Here is a 21,447-nt window from a genome sequence, read left to right as displayed (position 1 = left end):
AAATTCGTTATATCGAGGGGGTCTCCTGCTGCCACTTCGTTACGTAGAGGTCTCAAATACATGTGCTTCTATGGAGTAATGGCAGGGAATAGAAAAACTTCGTTATATCCAGGAATTCGTTATATGGAGGTTCGTTATAAGCAGGTTCAACTGTATTTTCCTATTTGTTGCCATTTGTGTACTGACAATGTCACCCGCATAGGTGGCGAAACGTCTATGTATTTGTTATATTTTATTGTTGAGTAAAGCCAGTGATAACAGGTTGAAGTATGAGTTGCCCTGGTTTTTGAAACATTTTTTCACGTGCTATACTGTGACCAGCAGTTGTGGGCTAAGAAACAACCCAATCATGCAGGGTCATTTGTCAAGGTTTTTAGCATTGTCCGAAAATTCTTCTCAGCATCAGGTGTGATTCTCTAAATGTATCAACGAGTTGGTGGCTCGTAACTGCTCATTATCATCACATGTAAGTATCATCCCATTTAGGTCGTCACACGACTTGACTTACATGTGATAACTATGTGCAATCTACATTAGCCCAAACCTTTCTACAATGTTTCCAGTGGAGTTGACGCAGAGAAAAATCAACAAGCCTTCCAGATGTAAAGACTACAGAAGTAGAAAACTTTCACAAATCCCATAATGCACACATATCACACATGTAGTACCACTACAACATATTTCAAACGTAGCTGCCAGATAGCACCAGTGTGCACCTGTTATTCACTCACTGCTTCTCGCGTGTTGCTGCCCGAATCTCAGCATCAAGGCTCTGCAGCTGCTGCTCCAGTGCCTGTGCCTTCTGCTCAGGTGTAGATGACGAATGCAGCAAACGTGACACAAGGCCCTGACTCGGTGCACCACTGGATGCCTGCGTCATCAGCATCACTAGAGGTCAGTTCTGATGGTCAATACCAGGAGCTAGTCCCTCTTTGACTTTGGGATGAACAATACTTATTGCATCAGTCAACCTGGGGAAGGTTGATGTTTTTCAATCAACATTTTAGGTAAACTCGTTCTGCAGAGCACAGATTCAGCCAGAAATTTATGGAAGCACAGAAGTGGGTGACAGTGGTCAATAAGGGAAGTCGCTCTGGAGACAATCTTTTGATAAGTTTTGATTGAAACTGTTCGCTTCAGCAACAGCCCTTGTTTCACCACCATTGATCTAGTCTCCGCTTCAGGGGGGCAATAAGTAGCTTTGAGACGCACAAATTGCTAAAACCAGACCAGGCACTGTATTCTTGTGCGATCACTTTCGGAGATAGTTTTTCTTTCATGAGATTTCACTTGAATCGGCGCTGAACGAGGCAAAGTCTACGGCCAAAGTCTTCACTCTTGTCACTCTGCGAAGATAGCGAGCTTAGCACAGTGCTGGAAACGCTGTTGTCTGTGGACATGGACGAATCTGGTGCCGAGTCACACGAAATTTCGCAAAATGAAATTATCTCCAAAGTGACTGCCCCAGAATACCATCCCCATATGTCTCGTTTTTGGTAATCTGTGTAAATGCAGATGCACAAAAGAGAACAGTATGGCCTGGATGAACTATATTATAACAATTATAAACTTTGCCACTGAACACACACTGAAGAAGTCTGTGTTTCAGACAGGTCACCCCTGAAGCTGCTGATGCAGTTCTGAATATGTTACGAAGGCGTAGGTAGGATGCAGGCTGCCATTCGTTGAGTGAATGGGTGGTTTTAGATGAAGCGATAATGACAGACTTCAACCTGTCGCCAAGATACAGTTAAAACTTGATAAAAAAAGTCGGTAAAATCAGTACTTTACTTCGTTATGCAGTCGAACCAACTTATAACAACTCGATAGTTCGGTGAAAAGTGGTCATTACAGTATATAACGCAACCGCTTATAGTGCAGGACCGAATATAATACGGTCTTTTCAGACTCCCGTTAATTTTCCCATAGCACTCTATGTATACGCATATCGCTTAGAGTGCAGTTGCGGGACAGGAAATACCGGTTACAGTGCGGCTGCCTGGAAGTTCGGCAGTCAACCTAGATGGCAAACGCTCCCGTCAAGCCACAAATACCGTATTTACTCGAATATAATGCGCACTTTTTTTCCCGATAAAACAGGTCCAAAAATTGCATGCACGTTAGAATCGAGTACGACCCTAAATCTGCGTTACCATATAGCCGTCGGCATTTCAAAATGGCCACCTCGCACGTGCGTCGAACCTAGCTACCATAGCTTCCTCCATGTGCTGCAGTACACGGGCTTAGGCAATAGTCTCTCTTCACATTCTCTGCATCTGCTCTATCAGCATAAAGTACCGAGTTGATCATGATGCCGCATTTAGAAGGAAAGTGATCACGTGTGCGGAGACAGACAGAAATCGGGCCACATCACGGGCGTTCGGAGAATCCAAAACTTGCGTTCGGGACTAGCGCAAACAGAAGGAGAGGATTTTCGCCAGCAAAGCAATGCGGAACAGTTTCAGTGGACCGAAGCAGGACGTAATCTGCAACGATCCACTTCGGCGATACGATCACCTTGCCCCTATCTTGAAAGCAATCTGCCGTGTTTTCGCCGCTTATAGGTCGCATTGAAGCGAGAGGCATGATAGCACAAAGGTGAATTCGCTCGCCGCACTTCGTCACTCAAGCGTTTTGACAGTTTGTTTCCGCGGTCAACGAGCAAGATTTGTTCATGTTTGCTTGTGCGCGCGTGACACCGTGCTTGTTAACTTATTTAGTAAGCGAATACGGAACCTAGAGTACGGTGACAGCGAAGGCAGAAATGCGCCTGGAGTGTCCATTATCGCAATAAAATAGTTGTTTTGGTTATAGTGCGGTACCGCTTATAGTGCGGATATTCGCGACTCCGGTGACTTACGTTATACGTGGTCAACACTGTATATAAGTAGCTCAATATATGTGAATTCGCCCTTCAAAACACCAAAAAATTAACCACCCTGAAGGTGGCGTCAGCAGTTACGATTCGGCAGCACTTTGGTCCGAAAACCACATTTCCCGTGTCATTTTTAATCCCGGTAGGTTCCTGCACTTAGCTGCAAATTTCCTTAAGAAACGTCCCTCTAAAGAACGAAATGCAGTGTCGTATAGCTCTTTTGAAATGGTGCCTGGTTTTGATCACCTGTCATTTCGTAACTGTGAGCACAGCTGCCATTTTTTATTAGAGAGCTTGTGATATATTTAACTACCACTGAAATTGACTGTATTCTGCACAAGAGAATCAAATGGTCTAGTTGGCCTGAAGCTTAAACTTCGGAATACTACTATGGCATGCTGCCATTCTGCGAAGGTCTCGGACAACATGTCTTGGCATTACGACTGCGTGTCTGCCACAAAAGAGCCATAAAATTTTATCAATCAAATTACCTTATCTACGATGCTTCGCACGGAAAAAATGTGATGTTTGAAATCTAATACGTCACCATAAACCGTTATCAGCAAACAGCAACGTGTAAATGAAGCACCGCCAAACCGTGATCTCCTGATAATGGCATAGTAACCACAGATCCTCTACAACACTGAGTGGCTGCAGTGCGTGGCGCCAGCGTTAGTTCTACCCGACTCAGGCCGTGTCAAAAGGGACTCTTGAGCGGCCGCTGTTCCCATAGTGGAAGGACAAAGATGATTGCTCCAAATCGTTGAAACAGGCATAATGCATGTGGTGCTGCATGAAAAAACGAGAGTGACGCTGCAGTGGCATCAGATATCGCACCAGTGCATGTGCAAGTGCAAGCCCCACACCATGCTGTTTATGCAGTACGCCTCCTCCTCGCCTTTTTCCTGGAGGCTTGCCTTGCTTCTGATTTTGGTGCCTACGACGGACTAAACGTAAGCCAAACGCAATTGTCCACAGCGAGTTAACGTAGATGCCACGACTTCCGATTTTGGTGCCTACGATGCGCTAAACGTAAGCCAAGTGCAGTTGTCCACAGCGAGCAGCCAGTGGACTCGTCGCAGCACCCCGCGGCGGCTGCGGTGTAGCCGACCGCAGCGACCAATAGCAGCTGCATATTGGAATGTGCTTTATTATGTAATAAAGCACACAGAAGAGAGTGAGGATCGTGGCTTCTCTTGAAACGAGAGCGTTTGAGAGAAAGGTGACTTTGCACTCCGCTTGCAAGCTCCACGCACTGCCTACGACAGCAAAACTTGGCTGAGATGTTCACAGCAGCGTATGCTACCCGCGGACTATGTTCCTTCACCAAGCCCGAGGCGTGGTTCAGGGCCCCTTTAAGCATGACATGACCTATGTGATGACCAGCATATGGTGTGCTTCAGCTATCTATTGTCTTAACGGTAATTTCTAGGAGTGTGCGAATACCAAATAGTAGATTTTAAATAGAATAGCAAATTGAATCAAGAAAAAAACAAGATGTATATCAAATATCAGAAAACTTTTCATATAACTTAAGGCTTACAAATTCTGCGCAAGAAAATACGGTGCTGCACATGCTTGGGAGTCTCCTAGAATTACATAACAAAGATGTAGCAAGCTATCGCGTAACCTAAAGGTACATATAAATCAAGGTATACAGTACGGTCTACTCTTATTAAAGGGAACACCAAATTAGTATGCCGGCACTGATTACAGCTCAGTTCTAGTATATGAAGGTCTGGAAAATATTTTTTTTATCACTAGAATTTTTGTTAAATGGAATTAAGTGTTGTTTTTTTACCCTCTGAAACTAATGAATTAGTGACTTTGTGTTGTACTGAATACCAATGAGGCTATCAGTTTAATAGTGGACCAATGTTTTGGAGTAATTATTTTATTTATTGCACAGAAAGGCTGTCTTTCCAGTTTTTCTCCAAAATCAGAAGGGCTGAACCAACTTTATGGTAGTTCAGTTATCGTACGGCCAATCTGCGTGACAGGCGAAAGGACCACGCATCACGTGACTTGATCACTGCGCAACCGGTGATCGAGTCACAACTGGAGGGTCATGTTAAGTTAGCGCATTCTGCGAATGGCAGCGTTACGACACTGTGTGTGCCATCCCTGCTTCGGGCCAACGTCAGGAAGCGCTTGCAGCGACATAGTCCACTACTGCGTCAGCCCCGTCTGCTCTGCACTTGGCTCTCTTTTTGCGCGGAGAGCGAAGGGAAATGCTCGGCTGGGCGGCATCGAGCACGAGGGGATTCGCGGTGCACATGTCGTTTGGCACTGCGCGGGTCTCTGCACCAAATATATTGAATATGCGAAAACACAAATAGTAGATATTTGATTCGCAAATCGAATTATTCGAATGTTTGCTATTCGATTCGGTGATATTCGAATATTCGCACACCCCTAGTAATTGCACCTACAGACACTCCAACTAGCTAAAAAGAACAGCAGAACTCGTCCCATGATGACTAGGATTCGAGCAATGTAGTGACGCACTGTATTTCTGAAGTCACATTTATTTAAGATCTGTAGTGGTCATTCAGACACATCCATTGCTTTGGTGGTATTGACCCACTTTGCTATGGCACTCGCTTGCCAAGGTAGCCCATGAGCATGATGGCCTTGTAGCCTTGCGTTCGCGCGCCGAAACTCAGTACGGGCTCTGACGGATTGGGCGGACATATTCGTTGGTTATAATGCGGTGCTTGGCGACAGGGGTTTGTCGAACTTTTAACGACGACGAGAAGCAGTCCTTGTATTGCAGGAGCAGAGCTTTTAGCTGTTCTTTCTTATGCCTGGGAAGGTTCCGGTTGACGTCGAAAGTTGGTTCAGAAACTATAGTCGTCGTTGCAGGTGCACTGGAATCCGTGAAAGCGAAAGCACTGCTGGCTTGTACTATTTCGTCGATGTAGGCGACCGTGGTGCCTTTGTTAATGTGCTTGTATTCGGGGCTGAAGTTCGTGAGCATCACCCTTGCTTTCCCTGCATGTAGCTCAGCTATGCCTCTAGCGACGCAAATTTCACGGTCGAGCAGTAAGTGATGATAGCCCTCGATGACGCCCTCCATGTCTGCAAGCACTTCGGTACCACCGGAAATCATGACGCTGGAGCGAGGCGGAACGGTGACTTGTTCTTCAAGCACATTCAAGGCATGGTAACTTATGCTTGTATCCGGTGGTATCGTGTTGTGCGTTGAAAGCGTTATCGACTTGGACCTTAAGTCGATGACTGCACTGTGTTGATTTAGAAAGTCCATGCCTAGGATGACATCCCTGGAGCAGTGCTGCAGGATTACGAAGTTCGCCGGGTAAGTGCGGTTGTTTACCGTGACTCGCGCTGTGCCGATTCCAGTCGGCGTTATTAGGTGGCCTCCCGCTGTCCGGATATCGGGTCCTTGCCAGGCTGTTTTCACCTTCTTCAACTTGGCAGCGAACGCGCCACTGAAGACGGGATAGTCGGCGCCAGTGTCGACGAGAGCGGTGACGTTATGACCATCAATGAGCACATCTAGATCGGTAGTCCGGTGTGTGGCGTTGCGGGTAATTCGTGGCGTCGGATCACGGCTGCGTCGGCTTGCTCTGCTGCTGCTACGTTGTGTCGGAAGGTCTTCTTTTTGCGGCGAAGTGCTGTCAAGGCTGTTGCTAGGCGGCATGCTGATATCTCGTCGTGATGATTCGCGAATCGGCGGCGGCGGCGGCGGAGGATCTTCGGCATTGCGTCGTACAGCAACCGCACCTCCAGCGGTTGCTGCCTTTAGTTTCCCGGGTAAGGGCTCGGAGATCGGCTCCGGGTGGGACCGGTGTACTGACGGCAATGCGGCGAGATGTAGCGGCCTGGTGACGGCGAGCGTGAGGGTCGTCGTGGTTGCCACTGGGCTCCGGCAAGGTAGTCGGCGATGTCACGTGGTCGCTCGCCCAGCTGTGGACGCGGTGCGTTGACGGCAAACCCTCGTAGGCCCATCTCGCGGTATGGGCATCGGCGGTAGACATGGCCGCGCCAAATGTCTGTCTTCCTTTGGTAGCTGCGCTGGGCGACGGGCGGGCGTGCTGGCGGCGGCGGCGGTGGACAACGGAACTGCGGCGTTACGGGGCCCTGGCGCGAGCGCGGAGGGGGGCCTTGACGACGGGCGGCGGTGGCGTAGGTCATCGCTTCCGGCTGGGGTTGCGGTGATTCGGGAAGTCCTAGCGATTGCTGTATTTCCTCCCGCACGATATCGGCGATGGAAGCAACTTGAGGCTGCGACGACGGTAGCAACTTCTGCAGCTCTTCGCGTACTATCGCCCTGATGGTGTCTCGTAGGTCGTGGGAGAGTCCTTGGACTTCAGCGTACTGTGGCTTCGAACGGCGATTGTATTGCCGGTTGCGCATGTCCAGTGCTTTCTCGATCGTCGTAGCCTACGAGAGAAAGTCTTGCACTGTCGTTGGTGGATTCCGCACAAGTCCGGCGAATAGCTCCTGCTTAACTCCCCGCATGAGCATGCAAACTTTCTTGTCTTCTGGCATAGCGGGGTCGGCGTGCCGGAATAATCGAGTCATTTCTTCAGTGTAGATACTGATGCTCTCATTCGGGAGCTGTACACGGTTTTCCAGCAAGGCTGCAGCTCTTTCTTTACGGACGACGCTAGTGAAGGTGTCCAGGAATGCGGCTCGGAAGAGGTCCCAGGTTGTTAGTGCACGCTCCCTATTCTCGAACCAGGTTCTGGCGCCGTCTTCAAGCGAGAAGTAAACATGGCAGAGCTTGTCGTCGCAGTCCCACTTGTTGAACGTAGCGACGCGGTCGTATGCCTCCAGCCAGCTTTCAGGGTCTTCACATGGCGAACCGCGAAAAGTCGGCGCCTCCCTGGGTTGTTGCATCACGATTGCAGATGTTGGCGTAAGGGGCTGTCATGGTAGCTGCTGCCGAGGTCGTGACTTTTGTCCTCTTGGTCTTCTCGGGAAGAAGTCCGTACTCCGGGGGTTGGTTTTGTAGCCTGAGGCTAGCTCGATGCTCCGGGACAACGTTGGTACTCTCTTCGGGGTTCGGGCTTGGATCACAGCTTTTCGGGGGCGTCTGCTGCATGGACACAAAAGCACCTCCACCAGATGTCACGTAGTAGTGACGCTGAAGTAAACAGTCGTAAAACTGTGTATGACGAAACTGATTCTTTATTGGGCGAACCTGTGCCCACAAAAGCAAGCTAGACTCAAAGCACAACGAAAGCGGCGAACACAGTCGGCGGTCGTTGAAAATCTGATCAGCGGCGAAACGCATCGGCTTTTATACCTGAGTCATCGAAGGTTCCAGATTAATCCCTGATGCCCGCAGGTCTTCCAGAAAGTTCTAGACAATTCGCGTCGGTCATACAATCAGATAACATAAGCGTCGGTGAGAACAGGCAACGGAACGAAGCATCGATAACGTTCTAGAAACTTCCGATACAGGCGCGTCCTGCAACGAGCGATAACGTTTAACATTTGTTACCCGGTGGAAAGTGGCCACCGGTGAAAGATAAACATGTATACGTGTCAGTATCAGCCGAAATTCGTATCATCGAAACACAATTAAAGCTAGCTAAATTATGGGGAGACGCGGGGATCAGATTGCGAAAATAGAAAAAAAAATCTATTGTTGAAAACTACCGTGTTTCGGTACCGGCAACGCCTAATCTACGCTGTACCAAAATGGTTTGGCTGAAAACACACTAAAATTGGCCGAAAAAGAATAATTTGTCAGTGCGCAGGGCGAGAAAACAGCTTTAACTGGAATGGCAATGTTGGAACAACCACGACAACATTACAACCACAAGCACATACTTAGTGGCTCAAGCTGGTAGACAACTTGGGCCACTAAATCGGCACAAGAGGCTAGATAGTGTTACGATTCACTTTGAGCGGTCATGCCCAGAACGAATTCAAACGCATGGAAAACAGCGTGCCTAACGGTCTCGCTAGTCAACATGAACAGACGTGTCCATCGCATAGGTCCCAGGAATGTGCGAAACCTGCCGTACCGCCTTGCGACCAGTTCATCCCCACTTGGGGCAACTCACCCCCGCTTGGGACGTTCACCCCACTATGACCACCAACCCCCGCTACGGCAACCAACCCTCCCTACTGTAACCCACCCTAACACGTGTCCTAACATTGCAGAGGGGGCACGAGAGAAGGCGAATGCCCGGAAGAAAGCCAGCAAGCTGCCACATGAAGAACAGTTTTGCTTTGCCCTAGCGTGCAGGAGCATGCACGCTGAACGTTTCTAGTATGTTTTCTTTGGAGCACACCGCTCACCCATCATTATGTATTAAACTTCTGTTATTGGTTTTTTCGTCACCTGGTCTTCCTTGCCGGACCCTCTCCGATGGTAAACCTGGTTCGAGCTCCAAGCAAATGTTTACCAAATCCCAGCTCATTACAATAGATAGATAGATAGATAGATACAGTGGAATATCATTGATACAATCTTCACGGGAACCGACAAATAAAGCGTATCATCCGAAAAATGTATCATCCAACGTATTATAAAACCAAACTGTATTATTGAGAAAAGAAAAAGAAACGTATTAGCCAGAAAAACATATTATGCAGAATGGTATCAATGAGCTTCCACTGTAGATAGATAGATAGGCTCAAAACAGCTGAAGCAGGCAAAGAATGTTAAGCGCATTAAAAAAATCCCTTGGCAGACTCACAATTTCTGCTCGTTGCGACTCCCTGGATGCGTACAGGCTCTTCTTCCGTTCCAGCTCGTATTGCAGAACCTCTTGGTGCTTGCACACAGCCCTGGGCACAGACGGTGTTGCCAAATGAGAAGGCACCACCACCCATTGTCTATACAGGAAGGTGCCATTAAAGGGATACTACAGAAATTTACATTTCACAAAAGCAGTGGAACCACTAGGTAGCGTAACATCACATGCAGCAGGACTGTAGCTGCTAGCAGAATACCATTGTTGCCTGTTTGTACACTCCAGAATCAAGTGATCATACCTCCATAAAAAAATGCATTAACTCTTTCGCTACTGCGCCTATTCAAATCGATCAAGTTCAAATTTTCTCACACGCACTGTTTGTGGGTGCCTAGCGCTATCTAGGTAAGAAAGTGGGAATTATAAAACGTAGTTGGCTTTTACTTTTCGGCGGTTCTCACGCGCCGCAAAAAAGTTTTGGATTACCACGCGCTTGCCTCGATCATGGCATTGTCATCACGCACGGACGCTCCTCGAATGTGTTGTGTTTCTCGTGAATTGAGCGCTTCAAGAGCCGAATTTGAGGATCAGCAGCAGTGAGGCTGAAGATGACGTGGACTCATCGGATTTCAGCACCGATGACAAGGAAGCATCAAGTCAAGCCTCTTGCGGCTAAGCTTCGGCTGTATATGATGCACCCATTGTTTGTACTGATAAATAATTATGAGAGGCGGAGCTTGTACTCACAGCTGTATTACTTATTTGCAAGGTCTCAGCGTCCTATGGACACGATTTCTTGCCAGTAGCTGTAAAGCCTGTGCAGTTTTTTCCAAGACGAAACCCGGGGGTCGATGTGGGTGGGACGCACCGTAGTGATGCGAGCGCTTTGTGTGGGCCGTCGATTATTTAAAACTCTTTTTCACAGCAGAACTAATAAATTTGATCAGTTAGAACAAGAACAAATATGCGTGGATACATATCTTTGAAAAACATACGCCGAAAAGGATGGGTCATGGAAAATGTTCGGTCTAAATGAAGTGACGCCGTGCATAGGAGTTCTCGTCTACATGTGGATTGTGGAATTGCCTCGCCTGCATCTGTACTGGAAGACCTCAGAATTATTTCCTCACCTCATTCCTCCTAGGATTATGACAAGAAGCCAATTCGTTGCATTCCTTGCTTTTCCGCGTGTCATGGACCCGGAGAAGAGTGACCCCATCAGGGATGGGAAGCTGCACAGGATTGCATATCTGCTGCAGCATATCGTCAAAGTCTCCTCTCAGCTTTTCCAGCCATATCAGAATTTGTATGTTGATGAGCGAATGGTAAAGTCGGAAGGGCGATCTGGAATTCATCAGTATCTGCGTGACAAGGGGGTCAAATGGAGGTACAAGCTCTGGGCCCTTGCTGACTCAAGCACAGGCTACACTGTCCAATTCAGTGTTTACATTGGGAAGCGCGAAACTCTAAGTTCTAAAGGACTTGCACGTGATGTCGTGACTCGCCTGTGTGAGAAATATTTGGATGAAGGGTACATCATTTACCTTGATAACTTTCATACGTCAACCTCCCTCTTTGTACATCAACTTGAGCGGAAAACTCTCTCATGCGGAACAACGTGCAAAGATCGTCGTGGATTTCTATCCCAGTTAAAAGACTCCACCTGGGAAAAAAGGATAAACACGAGGGAACATTCGCTGGCTGCGATGCCAAGATGTGCTGTACTTACAGTGGAACGACAGGCGTGCTGTAAATACAGTATAGACCAATTATAACGTAACCGCTTACAGCGCAGGACCGGATATAATACGGTCTTTTCAGACTCCTGTTAATTTTCCCATAGCACTCTATGTATACGCGCATCGCTTATACTGCAGTTGCGGGACACGAAATACCTGTTACAGTGCGGCTGCCTGGAAGTTCGGCAGTCAACCTAGATGGCAAACGCTCCCCTCAAGCCACAAATACCGTATTTACTCGAATCTAATGCGCACTTTTTTTCCGATAAAACAGGTCCAAAAATTGCATGCACGTTAGAATCAAGTACGACCCTAAATCTGCGTTACCATATAGCCGTCGGCATTTCAAAATGGCCGCCTCGCACGCGCGTCGAGGCTAGCTACTCTCGAGCCTAGCTACCATAGCTTCCTCCATGTGCTGCAGTACACGTGCTTAGGCAATAGTCTACCATCTGTCTTCACGTTCTCTGCGTCAGCTCTATCAGCATGAAGTACCGAGTTCATCATGATGCCGCATTTAAAAGGAAAGTGATCATGTGTGCGGAGACGGACACAAATCAGGCTGCATCACGGGCGTTCGGAGAATCTGAAACTTGCGTTCGGGACTGGCGCAAACAGAAGGAGAGGATTTTTGCCAGCAAAGCAATGCGGAACGGTTTCAGTGGACCGAAGCAGGACGTAATCTGCAACGATCCACTTTGGCGATACGATCACCTTGCCCCTATCTTGAAAGCAATCTGCCGTGTTTTCGCCGCTTATAGGTCGCGTTGAAGCGAGAGGCATGATAGCACAAAGGTCAATTCGCTCGCCGCACTTCGTCACTGAAGCGTTTTGACAGTTTGTTTCCGCGGTCAACGAGCAAGATTTGTTCATGTTTGCTTGTACGCGCGTGACACCGTGCTTGTTAATTTATTTAGTAAGCGAATACGGAACCTAGAGCACGGTGACAGCGATGGCAGAAATGCGCCTGGAGTGTCCATTATTGCAATAAAATAGTTGTTTTGGTTATAGTGCAGTACCGCTTATAGTTCGGATATTCGCGACTCCGGCCACTTACGTTATAAGCAGTCTACACTGTATAATGAGCACCGCACATATTGCCAACAATCGCGTCGAATATAGAAGCTGCTCTTGATCGAGGAGTACAACAAAGGCATGCTTGGTGTGGACAAGTCGGACCAGCTAATTTCATCCTATAACATACTGATGAAGTGTGTCAGGTGGTGGAAGACACTGTGCTTCCACTGCATTGACATTGCTGTCATAAACACGTTTATTGTTTTCAAGCGCACTGCAAACATCACCCTGAGATAGAAGAGCTGTCCAGATAGACCAGCTTGCCTTCCGAATTGAGCTGGTCAACCAGATGCTTGGGAAGGATGCCAGCAATGTACACCCTCCACTTCTTGCGAAGAAAGAAGTTGGAGTACAAGCCCCAAGTTCTGCAGAAATGCCGAAATTGCAAGCTCTGCTACGAGATACACAAAGTAGAAATGAAGACTGCTGTCTTTTGTGAACCATGTGGCGTGTACTTGTGTTTCATCCCCACCAGGGACTGCTTTGGGGAATGGCACACCAAGCACCAACGCTAACTTCCTTCATTGCAGAAAGAACACTTTTGTGCCATACTTCCTACAATTTCTAGCCCCGTGTTGTAACTTAATGGGCTACAAATTGTACATTTTGAAAGGTTCAAGCAAAAGTTGTCTTTGCTTTACAAACTTCACTATATAAACTTTTTTTGTTGTTGAATTTTGTAATTCTAAAGGTGTTTATTGGAAGAGCTCGGAGCAGCGCAACGTCGACGGGCAGAGCAGTCACAGCTTCAAAGCACGAGAGCCGTTGCTGAGCGAGAGCGCTCGACCCACTAGCGTATATATATATATATATAAACGTAAATATATATCTGATAATTATGTCAATGAAAAGAGAAATCCTTTAGCTACATTTTCACATCACACAATGTAATTAGGGTATTAGTATCAAGCCTGAAAAAAATTGTCTTCCACCTAGCAAAAACTGCTTTTTTTCCCCGTGGTAGCGAAAGAGTCAAGCTTTCATATGGGAGTATGAAACGGTCTGGTCTCGTTAAAACGGTCTTCGTGGGAACCGTAAAATAAAGCATATCACCAGAAAATTGTATCATCCAATGAATTATCCAACCAAATCGTATTATCGAGAACAGAAAAAGAAATGTATTAGCCCGAAAAATGTATTATGCAGAATCGCATCAACGAGATTCCACTGTACCAGCAAATCTCTTCGTGGGTCTTCGCAAGTTGCATTCACCGCTATTGTTACCAACCCTATTGTGATACGCACGTTCACCTATCTGTTTCACAGCATGTTTGGCGTAGTGCTGTTGGAAGCATACCGCACGCTTTTGAAAGGTGATACACTGGACCCAAACGTTCCCTGCTGCAGGTGGCGTGAAGCAAGCATTATGTTTCGTTCTGGCGGCATTGTATTCCCATCGACGTGCGAGGCCAAGAAGCTATAGCTTTCTCCTATTATCCACCCATGAAACTGATCTAAAGGATTTAGTGTCTAGCTGTAGTGAGAGTGAACAACCAACAGTGGCACAACGCAAGTCACAAAACTAACTGTTTATTGGGTGAACTTGTGCCCAGCAAAATAAGTAACACTTAGCACAATGATAGCGGCAAGCAAACTTGTCGATCGGAGAAAATATGACCTGCGGCTCAGACGTGTCGGCTATTTATACATGACTCACCAAACGTTCCAGTGTAATCACTGGTGTTCGCAGAAGTTCTAGAATGCACAACACTATACGCTTTGAGCATGCAAGCTGATTACAAAAGGTTCGGTGATAACACAGACAACAGATAGAATCGACCACAACAATCAAGAATGTTATGATACAAGCAGGCATGTCTAGTGCCAAGCGATAACATTTTACATTTGTTAGCCGGTGAAAAGTTATCACTGGGATAAGATAAACAAGCACATGTGTATTACTTCATCCCTACTCAATACCCAGTGCCTCACTGCAAGCACGTGTGTTCCTATACATCCCAAACCTTGCACTGCCTATGCAATCAATGCACACAGCAATTACAGTAGAACCTCGCTGATACGTTCCCGCTTAATACGATTTCCCGGCGCCTACGTTCGCAATCTCGAAAAATAAACATAAGCCCATAGAGGAATGTATTAATACATTCCGGTTAATACGTTCCCGGAAAATACGATTATTCGGCAGCAACGTTCAGCATTGCGGCAAACTGCGGTCGTATGATACGTTCTGCAGCGAAAAATTATCATTCAGGTGCGCAAAAAGGCCGCTCTCATGTGCTTGTGAAGCGCTAAGAGGCAGACAGTCGTGACGTATTTGTCATAGCACTAGGTACGAACGGTGCGAGTCGTGAAATATCGCAGCGCGCAAGCACATAGCGAGTGAGGGCCATGGAACTGTCCACGCCGGCCAAGCTCGCATCCCGATAGCGCCTCTTCCTCTTCACAACCACAATCTCTCTCTCTCTCTCCCTCGCATCCCAATAACGGCAGTGAACAAAACTTCAGGGAGCGGGCAGCGCCAGCACGGCGACGCGCGCGCGCCGAGACCGCGTCGAAGGTGAGGGAGGAGGGCGGCAGGGAAGCGCATTTGGCCTCGGCAACCCCGTCGCTTCGGTGGCTCCCCTAGCCCTCCCTCTCAACTCCCTCATAGCTCCCTCACCTTCGACTCTCCGTGCACACCCGCCGGCCCGGCGCCAGCTTAACCCACTCCCCTAAGTTTCCTTTCTGTCGTTGAAGCGAGTTGGCCGGCGTGGGCAGTTTTGTTGGCCGGACTGGACCTCCGCGTTGCTTCCCTCTGCGCCGCAGCCACTGCATTGGCTGAGAAGTCAGCACGTATACGCGTGTTCTGGTGCGACGCTGAAACGGCGACCTTACCATTTGAGAGAGGTAATTTTCGCCGCGCTATTTTTTTCTGTCTTTTTTATTTCTCCACGCGACGTTGAGGGGTCTCTCCTAAGCTTTTGCTTTGTGGCGGTGTCGGAGCATTGCCAGTCGGAGGCGCCTCCACGTGATTTGGCGTGCTGCTGAGAGCATTGTCGGTGCGCGGTTATGTTCGAATTAACTGTTGCAAATGCTTTCACGTTCGAATTACCGAGCGTTCCCGCCCATTGAAATACACATAACTTTGACGGGACCACAGTGTCAGTTCAAATTAACAAGATTCAACTGCAACTATGTTTTGCAAGAAATAAATGTTTTCTGCCTTTGCACCTCAATATGCGCTTGTCAACTTCAATTTTTACTGGATTCGGATCGTACGTTTTCCCGAATCGTACGTTTATTTTTCGCATATTTTTTGAAAACGTATGAACGAGGTTCTACTGTACGCAGATAGAAAGTATGGATGATAAGAAGTCTGCCTACTCACAATTTCATTTTCTCAGATCTGAGTGCACTAGATCAATGTGCCAAGAAGTGCTGAGGGTGACAGAGGTACCTTCACCTCTATCACAGACATTGACATTCAAGGCATGATACAATTCATTCCAGCAAGCAAAGCCTAAACAACATATAAGCAAAGCTAAAGGCAAATCATATGTCAATGTGGACTGTCAAAATACTATTCCGCATCTTTTGTGACAAAAAAACACTTAGTTTAAGATAAAATTGAGTTTGAAGGGTCTGCGTTCCTCTAATGCAATTCAAATTGCCCACCACGAACGAGGAGAGACGACTTTGCATGTGCCATCACTGCCCTCTACCGCCATTGCTGAGTAAATTGGTGCCCGACAGCTGCCGCTACAGTTTTACAGCGAAGCTGTATATGGCTAGGTTCTGACAAAAAGTGCGTGCGTCGACAGGGTGTGTAAAAAAAAGTCCCATCGAGAAAGAAAACAGTGGGCCAATCCTGAAGATAGTGCAATACTGGGCCGACCCCCTGCGGAGCTAGTCTACCTATTAATCCACCAATTAAGGTGGATGAAGGAGGATTAAGGTGGATTAATGTGGATTAAGGTGTATTAAGGTAGATTAGGGAGGATTAGGGTTGATTAAGGTGGATTAGGGTGCATTAAGGTCGACTAAGGTGCATTAAAGTGAATAAAGGTGTATTAAGGTGTATTAAGGAGGATTAGGGTTGATCAAGGTGAATTAGGGTGTGTCTGTCTTTACACTTTAATTGCACATATATAGTCATATATATATAATTTCGTCATTTTAGAAGAACACATAACAGCTTGGCTGGTCGTTCTTCTCCACAGAGTAGAAGGGCACTAAGCTTTTTTTTTGTATAAAACACAACTGAGCTAAAAATTGTGCGAAGACACTGCCAACAGCATGCGAAGACATCACATGAACACATCGTTTTCTGCTGCTTGTATAAATTTATCTTGTCGTTCAGAAGCCCGCGCGGCGGCCCGCCTAATGCCACGTGATTGTGTAACAATGCGACGGCAACCACTGGGTTCACTACGATCTGAATACTCTCTTGCTACTTGCTTTCGTCTGTGACAGCAAAAAATAAATGGTAAAATGAGGCTTTGCTTCGTCTTATCTCATATTGTTACCAAGCAATGCTCGAGACAATGCTGAGGACAATACAGAAGACGACAAAGCTCTCTGATAACGCGCGGACTGGTGTTGCATGCCTTGTATGCCAGTGCGCGCTTTGTAAATATTCTGTAAATATAATTTAAACCTCACTTTCCCCGTAACATTTTGGTGGAGGTGCGAGGTAACACTCTTTCCCGTAACAATAGTAAAGAACACTAAAGGCAGATATTAAGCCAAACTAAAATGATAGATTAGGTGGATTAGGGTGTCTGACAGATTAGAATTAGGTTGCTCAAGAACGTCTAAGGAGTCAATATTGTCGCAAACAGAGCTTTAGTAATAGAGAAATTGAGGTAAATGCAGGACACGATTATAGACTCTCCCGGGGCATTCGAGTACTAGCCCAAGATGAAGGCACTCCTCAATATAGTTCTGTCACTAGTACTCAACCACTCATAATAAAAAAGATAATTGAACTGCATTATAAGACGAAATAAAATGCTACTTTCACAGTTGTATTTGATTTTTAAGAAAAGAACTCATATTGATGCTAATCTTGACAGCGACTCGGGGGGTTGAAAGGTTTTGCTTTTCCACTCTGCACCACCTGTGCTTTCGCGTTTCAGTTCCTCTGGCTCGCAAAACTCATATAAACTGCATGTAGCAGAGAATGCCACGTCCATGTGATGTTGCGGGATTTCTGAATGGTCCACACCACTTGACCAAGAGCAGCGCTGCAGTGGTGAATCCAACATTGGTTTGGCTTGGTTTTTCCATAGCTGCGCGTTTGCGTTTTGCTCAGAAAACCGTAGTGCCGTCTGTCAATTGCCATTTTACTTACCGATGGAAGTAAAGGGCGTATGCAACTTCACCACTCTCCACTCGGGGGTGGGCAAATTGAATTGCACTAAAGATATGCAGACCCTACAGAAGCAATTTTCTTGTAAACTAAGTCTTTTGCTGGCACGAAACAAGCGCTGCAAGGTTTTTGGAATGATATTTTATCAGCCCACATCGACTTAGTATTTGCCTTTAGTGTCCCTTTAAATACAAAGTCTCCGAGATCGCACGTGCGTATACCACCTCAGAGGCCAAGGAGTCACGAAAGTGCTTTGATTTCAAGCGATCAAGTGGCACGACAGCATTTGCCACAGGCAGCATGGAATGCACCTGTACTGATGATGATGGCACATTAAAACTAAATCTAGTACCCTCTGGTTAACACGTTGGCCTCGTGACATGTCTGAGATGATTTTATGGGCATACGACTTTACTCATTCAGACAACAAAAAAGTTTGTCACTACTTTTTTTCACAATTGCATCTTGCAGTGACATGCGATAGCATGACAGGGTCCGTCTGTTGTGTCGTTGTCGCTTGAATATCGTGTGCATGCGATTGCCTCTTTAGCATGAGCTTCGCGAGCCAGAAAAACAAACAGCACACGCGATACAGAAACTACCAATCAAAACGTGAGAGGCAGGTGGCACGGAGTCGAGTGAAAACTAAACTTATCGGCCACCCGCCGCATTGTTGGCAAGGGTTAGGTCAATGAGTTCTTTCTTCTAAGAATCGAATAGAACTAGACAAGTAGCATGTTCTTCCGTCTTATAATGAAATGCAATGATCTTTTCAATATCACTAGTTGAGTATTAGTGACAAAATTATAATGAGCAGTTATGACGCCATCGGGTTAGTACTTGAATGCCCCGGTAGCGTCTCAAATCATGTCCTACATTCACCTCAATATCACGCTTACTAAAGCTCTGTTCTTGATGATATTGAAGCCTTAGGTGTTATTCAGTATTAATCTATTACTTTAGCTCGACTTAACATTTAAACTGAAAAAACATCTAGGCCTTCAACACAAGTCAGGCTGACAGCACTCACATGGCTCCCTGCAGCTGTCCACTGTAACCAGTGTCATCTCATCGACTAGAATCGCAAAGCAGCCAATGTCATTGCAGACTATGAGGGGGTCTCTTCCCAAGTTGTCTAGGCCGTTTATGTCAGAATTAGAAAGGTGCTTTCTTGGCTGTCCAGCAAACACAGCAAAGCAGCTGTGTATGCCAAGATGCAGAACACACTTCCAGGATTGACAGACAGTCCGGTTCCATTTGCATCGCTACATATTCCCTTTGGCAAGGCAACAAGGCAAGGCAAGGCAAAATGGGCATACAGGAGTGCATCAGCGTAGGCCAGGTACTCCTTGAGGCGGTCAGCTGCCTCTTCCTGCTCCTCGAAGAAGGGCAGTGCAGCCTGGGAGAGCCGATCCATGAACTGACCGGCTGCCTGAAGTCTGTCCCCCCGATAACCGGGGCCGTCCCGGTGGCTCAGCTCACTGAGAACCTGCCCGTACTGCTGGTGCAATGTATGGAAATCCAGAGTTGCGTCCACCAGACGCTGCAGTGACAACACAGGCAGGTCACTCGTGATCTGAATCACCATGCAAGGGTACACACTACCTCTTTCTCTATTTATTTATTCACAGAGTACCCACACCGTCTTCAAGGCATTATGTGTGCTATCAGAAATCGCATTTTTGCACCAAAAATAAAAATAAAAACGCCCTGCTGCAAGCCAGACAGCTAAACTGCTAGCCAAGATGTGCATGTATTATCGACCAAAAAAGTTTATGAGCCACGGGATCTCAGAAAACGCTAAATAAAATAAAAGTAGTCAGTAAAACCGTACATCACGATGTTGTTTGCATATACCAGTAGAGGCTGCAAATGGGAATACCAGGCTGCGTTTTGAGGCTGCGGAGATATTCAGTTTTTTGTCAGATCCTTTGGTCCATAGACTTTTTTGGTCGATAGTACATCTAGAACGTGCCATTTGAAGTTGCCCTAGTTGAGTATTTATTACTTTTGCTAGTAGAATATACAGCTGGAGCTGCGAGCAAACCAAATTTATGTCGCTGTAACTGATAGTATTTTAAGTTTTGCATTTCTGGTTTCATTATAGCAAACCACTCACTGAAAAAAAGCATGCCCAACCAAAGTTTATATTTTCTTTGTTACACGTGATAATTCATTACATCTATGTTTCTTATATCAGGGTTTCACTGTAACAGTTTGCACTATGAAAATTTCTGAAATGACTAGCAGTTTTCCAAATTGTCAATCTGTTCTGTTACTGCATGCCTGAACGATACTAAAGATGCACGAAATCTGGCAAAGCTAAATTTTAACAGGCCAACAGAGAATAAGTGGCTCAAGTATGAAGAGGTAGTTGACATTCACTCATGAATTGCCAGGCATGGGAAAGGGTGATTATAAACATGTCTATTTATACCTTGTCTGGAAGTAGGTGTGAACATCACATATCTTCCTTACACTGCAGTCAAAGCAGATATCTTATTAACAGCTGTGCATTTTCATATCACGATTATGAACTGAATCCAGTTAGTCCGAATGGTGTTAGTTCTGAAACAAAAACTTCATGTGCCCATGACCAGCTCCCATGCACCTTCGTCAGTTCACACTACTCTCAATGTGCGCAAGTTCATTTTCGGTGACGGTTTGACGAGTTGTTGCTCAAAATTAAAAATGCACACAACATGTCACAACAAGACTACGGAAGTGTTTGAAATTAGCAAATGATAGACTTGTATTCCCTATAACGAGACATGACTGTAGTACTATGCCAGCACTACTTGTGGGTTCTCACACATGCTCTTGGGACATTCATCTTTCTTCTTTCTGGGATTTTACGTGCCAAAACCAGTTCTGATTATGAGGCACGCCATAGTGGAGGGCTCCGGATTAATTTTGACCACCTGGGTTTTTTTAACGTGCACTACAACGAAAGCACACAGGCGTTTTTGCATTTCGCCTCCATCAAAATGCGGCCGCCGCGGCCGGGAATCGATCCCGCGATCTCGTGCTCAGCAGCGTAACGCCTTAGCTGACTGAGCCACAGCGGCGGGTTACTCTTGGGACAAAGGAACGACAACACAGTAGTGTAAACAATCAAAAGGGCATTTATTGCACCTTTCATACACTAATACACACTAGCCGAATTACTGCCAACAGAACATTCACATGGGCGCACCACAAATCAAGGAAGTCCAACTCAGTGTGACCCGATAGCGAGCGAATATGTTCGCCCCATGCTGTGACATTATCGCCTAGTCGTTCACGTGTTATTCACGCGAACGGTGGCACGTTCGAACGATCCGCGTTCATCCATACCGGTGTCCTGCTCTTAGCTTCGCGAGACGGTGCCGCGAAGCGTGGATCAGCACACGCGTGGGACGTCTGCATCGCTCACCGACCCCAACCCAAAGAGGAACAGCCCTTTTGCGCCCGCCTAACCCCCCGCCGTCAGGTGGCATTAGCAGCGCAACACTAGCGCCATCTCTCGTAATACGGTGCAACTCCGCCGCCGTAAAGCTACGCGGCGAAGCCGGATTACGGGAGCCATGCGGGGAAAGTAACATCAGGGGACGCGTGAAGAGTCGCGCATCCCCACATCCCCCCCAACCTTAAATCACTGCATACTCCGGCGAAACATATCAGCACTGTGTAACATCAACGCGTGCTTTGCGAACAAAGGGAAGTACATGCAGCAGTGGCCGCACCGAGGAAATGTCCACACGCTTTCCATAACATGCGAGCCGACAT

General features: G+C 46.8%; 1 protein-coding gene across 1 annotated transcript in view; it reads right to left on the bottom strand.

The window, feature by feature from the left end:
* The window catches only part of LOC119441342 (sorting nexin-4-like), a 66,913-nt gene that overhangs the window by 7,246 nt on the left and 38,220 nt on the right, over positions 1-21,447 (bottom strand). The window contains exons 7-9 of the mRNA XM_037705958.2: positions 18,999-19,222; positions 9,556-9,646; positions 732-871 (exon numbers count right to left, since the gene is read on the bottom strand). Coding sequence (XP_037561886.1) covers positions 732-871; positions 9,556-9,646; positions 18,999-19,222 — 455 coding nt within the window. The remainder of the gene's footprint in view (positions 1-731; positions 872-9,555; positions 9,647-18,998; positions 19,223-21,447) is intronic.

Source organism: Dermacentor silvarum, chromosome 2, assembly GCF_013339745.2.
Source record: "Dermacentor silvarum isolate Dsil-2018 chromosome 2, BIME_Dsil_1.4, whole genome shotgun sequence".
Taxonomy (NCBI): Eukaryota; Metazoa; Arthropoda; class Arachnida; order Ixodida; family Ixodidae; genus Dermacentor; species Dermacentor silvarum.
This window is presented reverse-complemented; position numbering and strand designations above follow the sequence as displayed.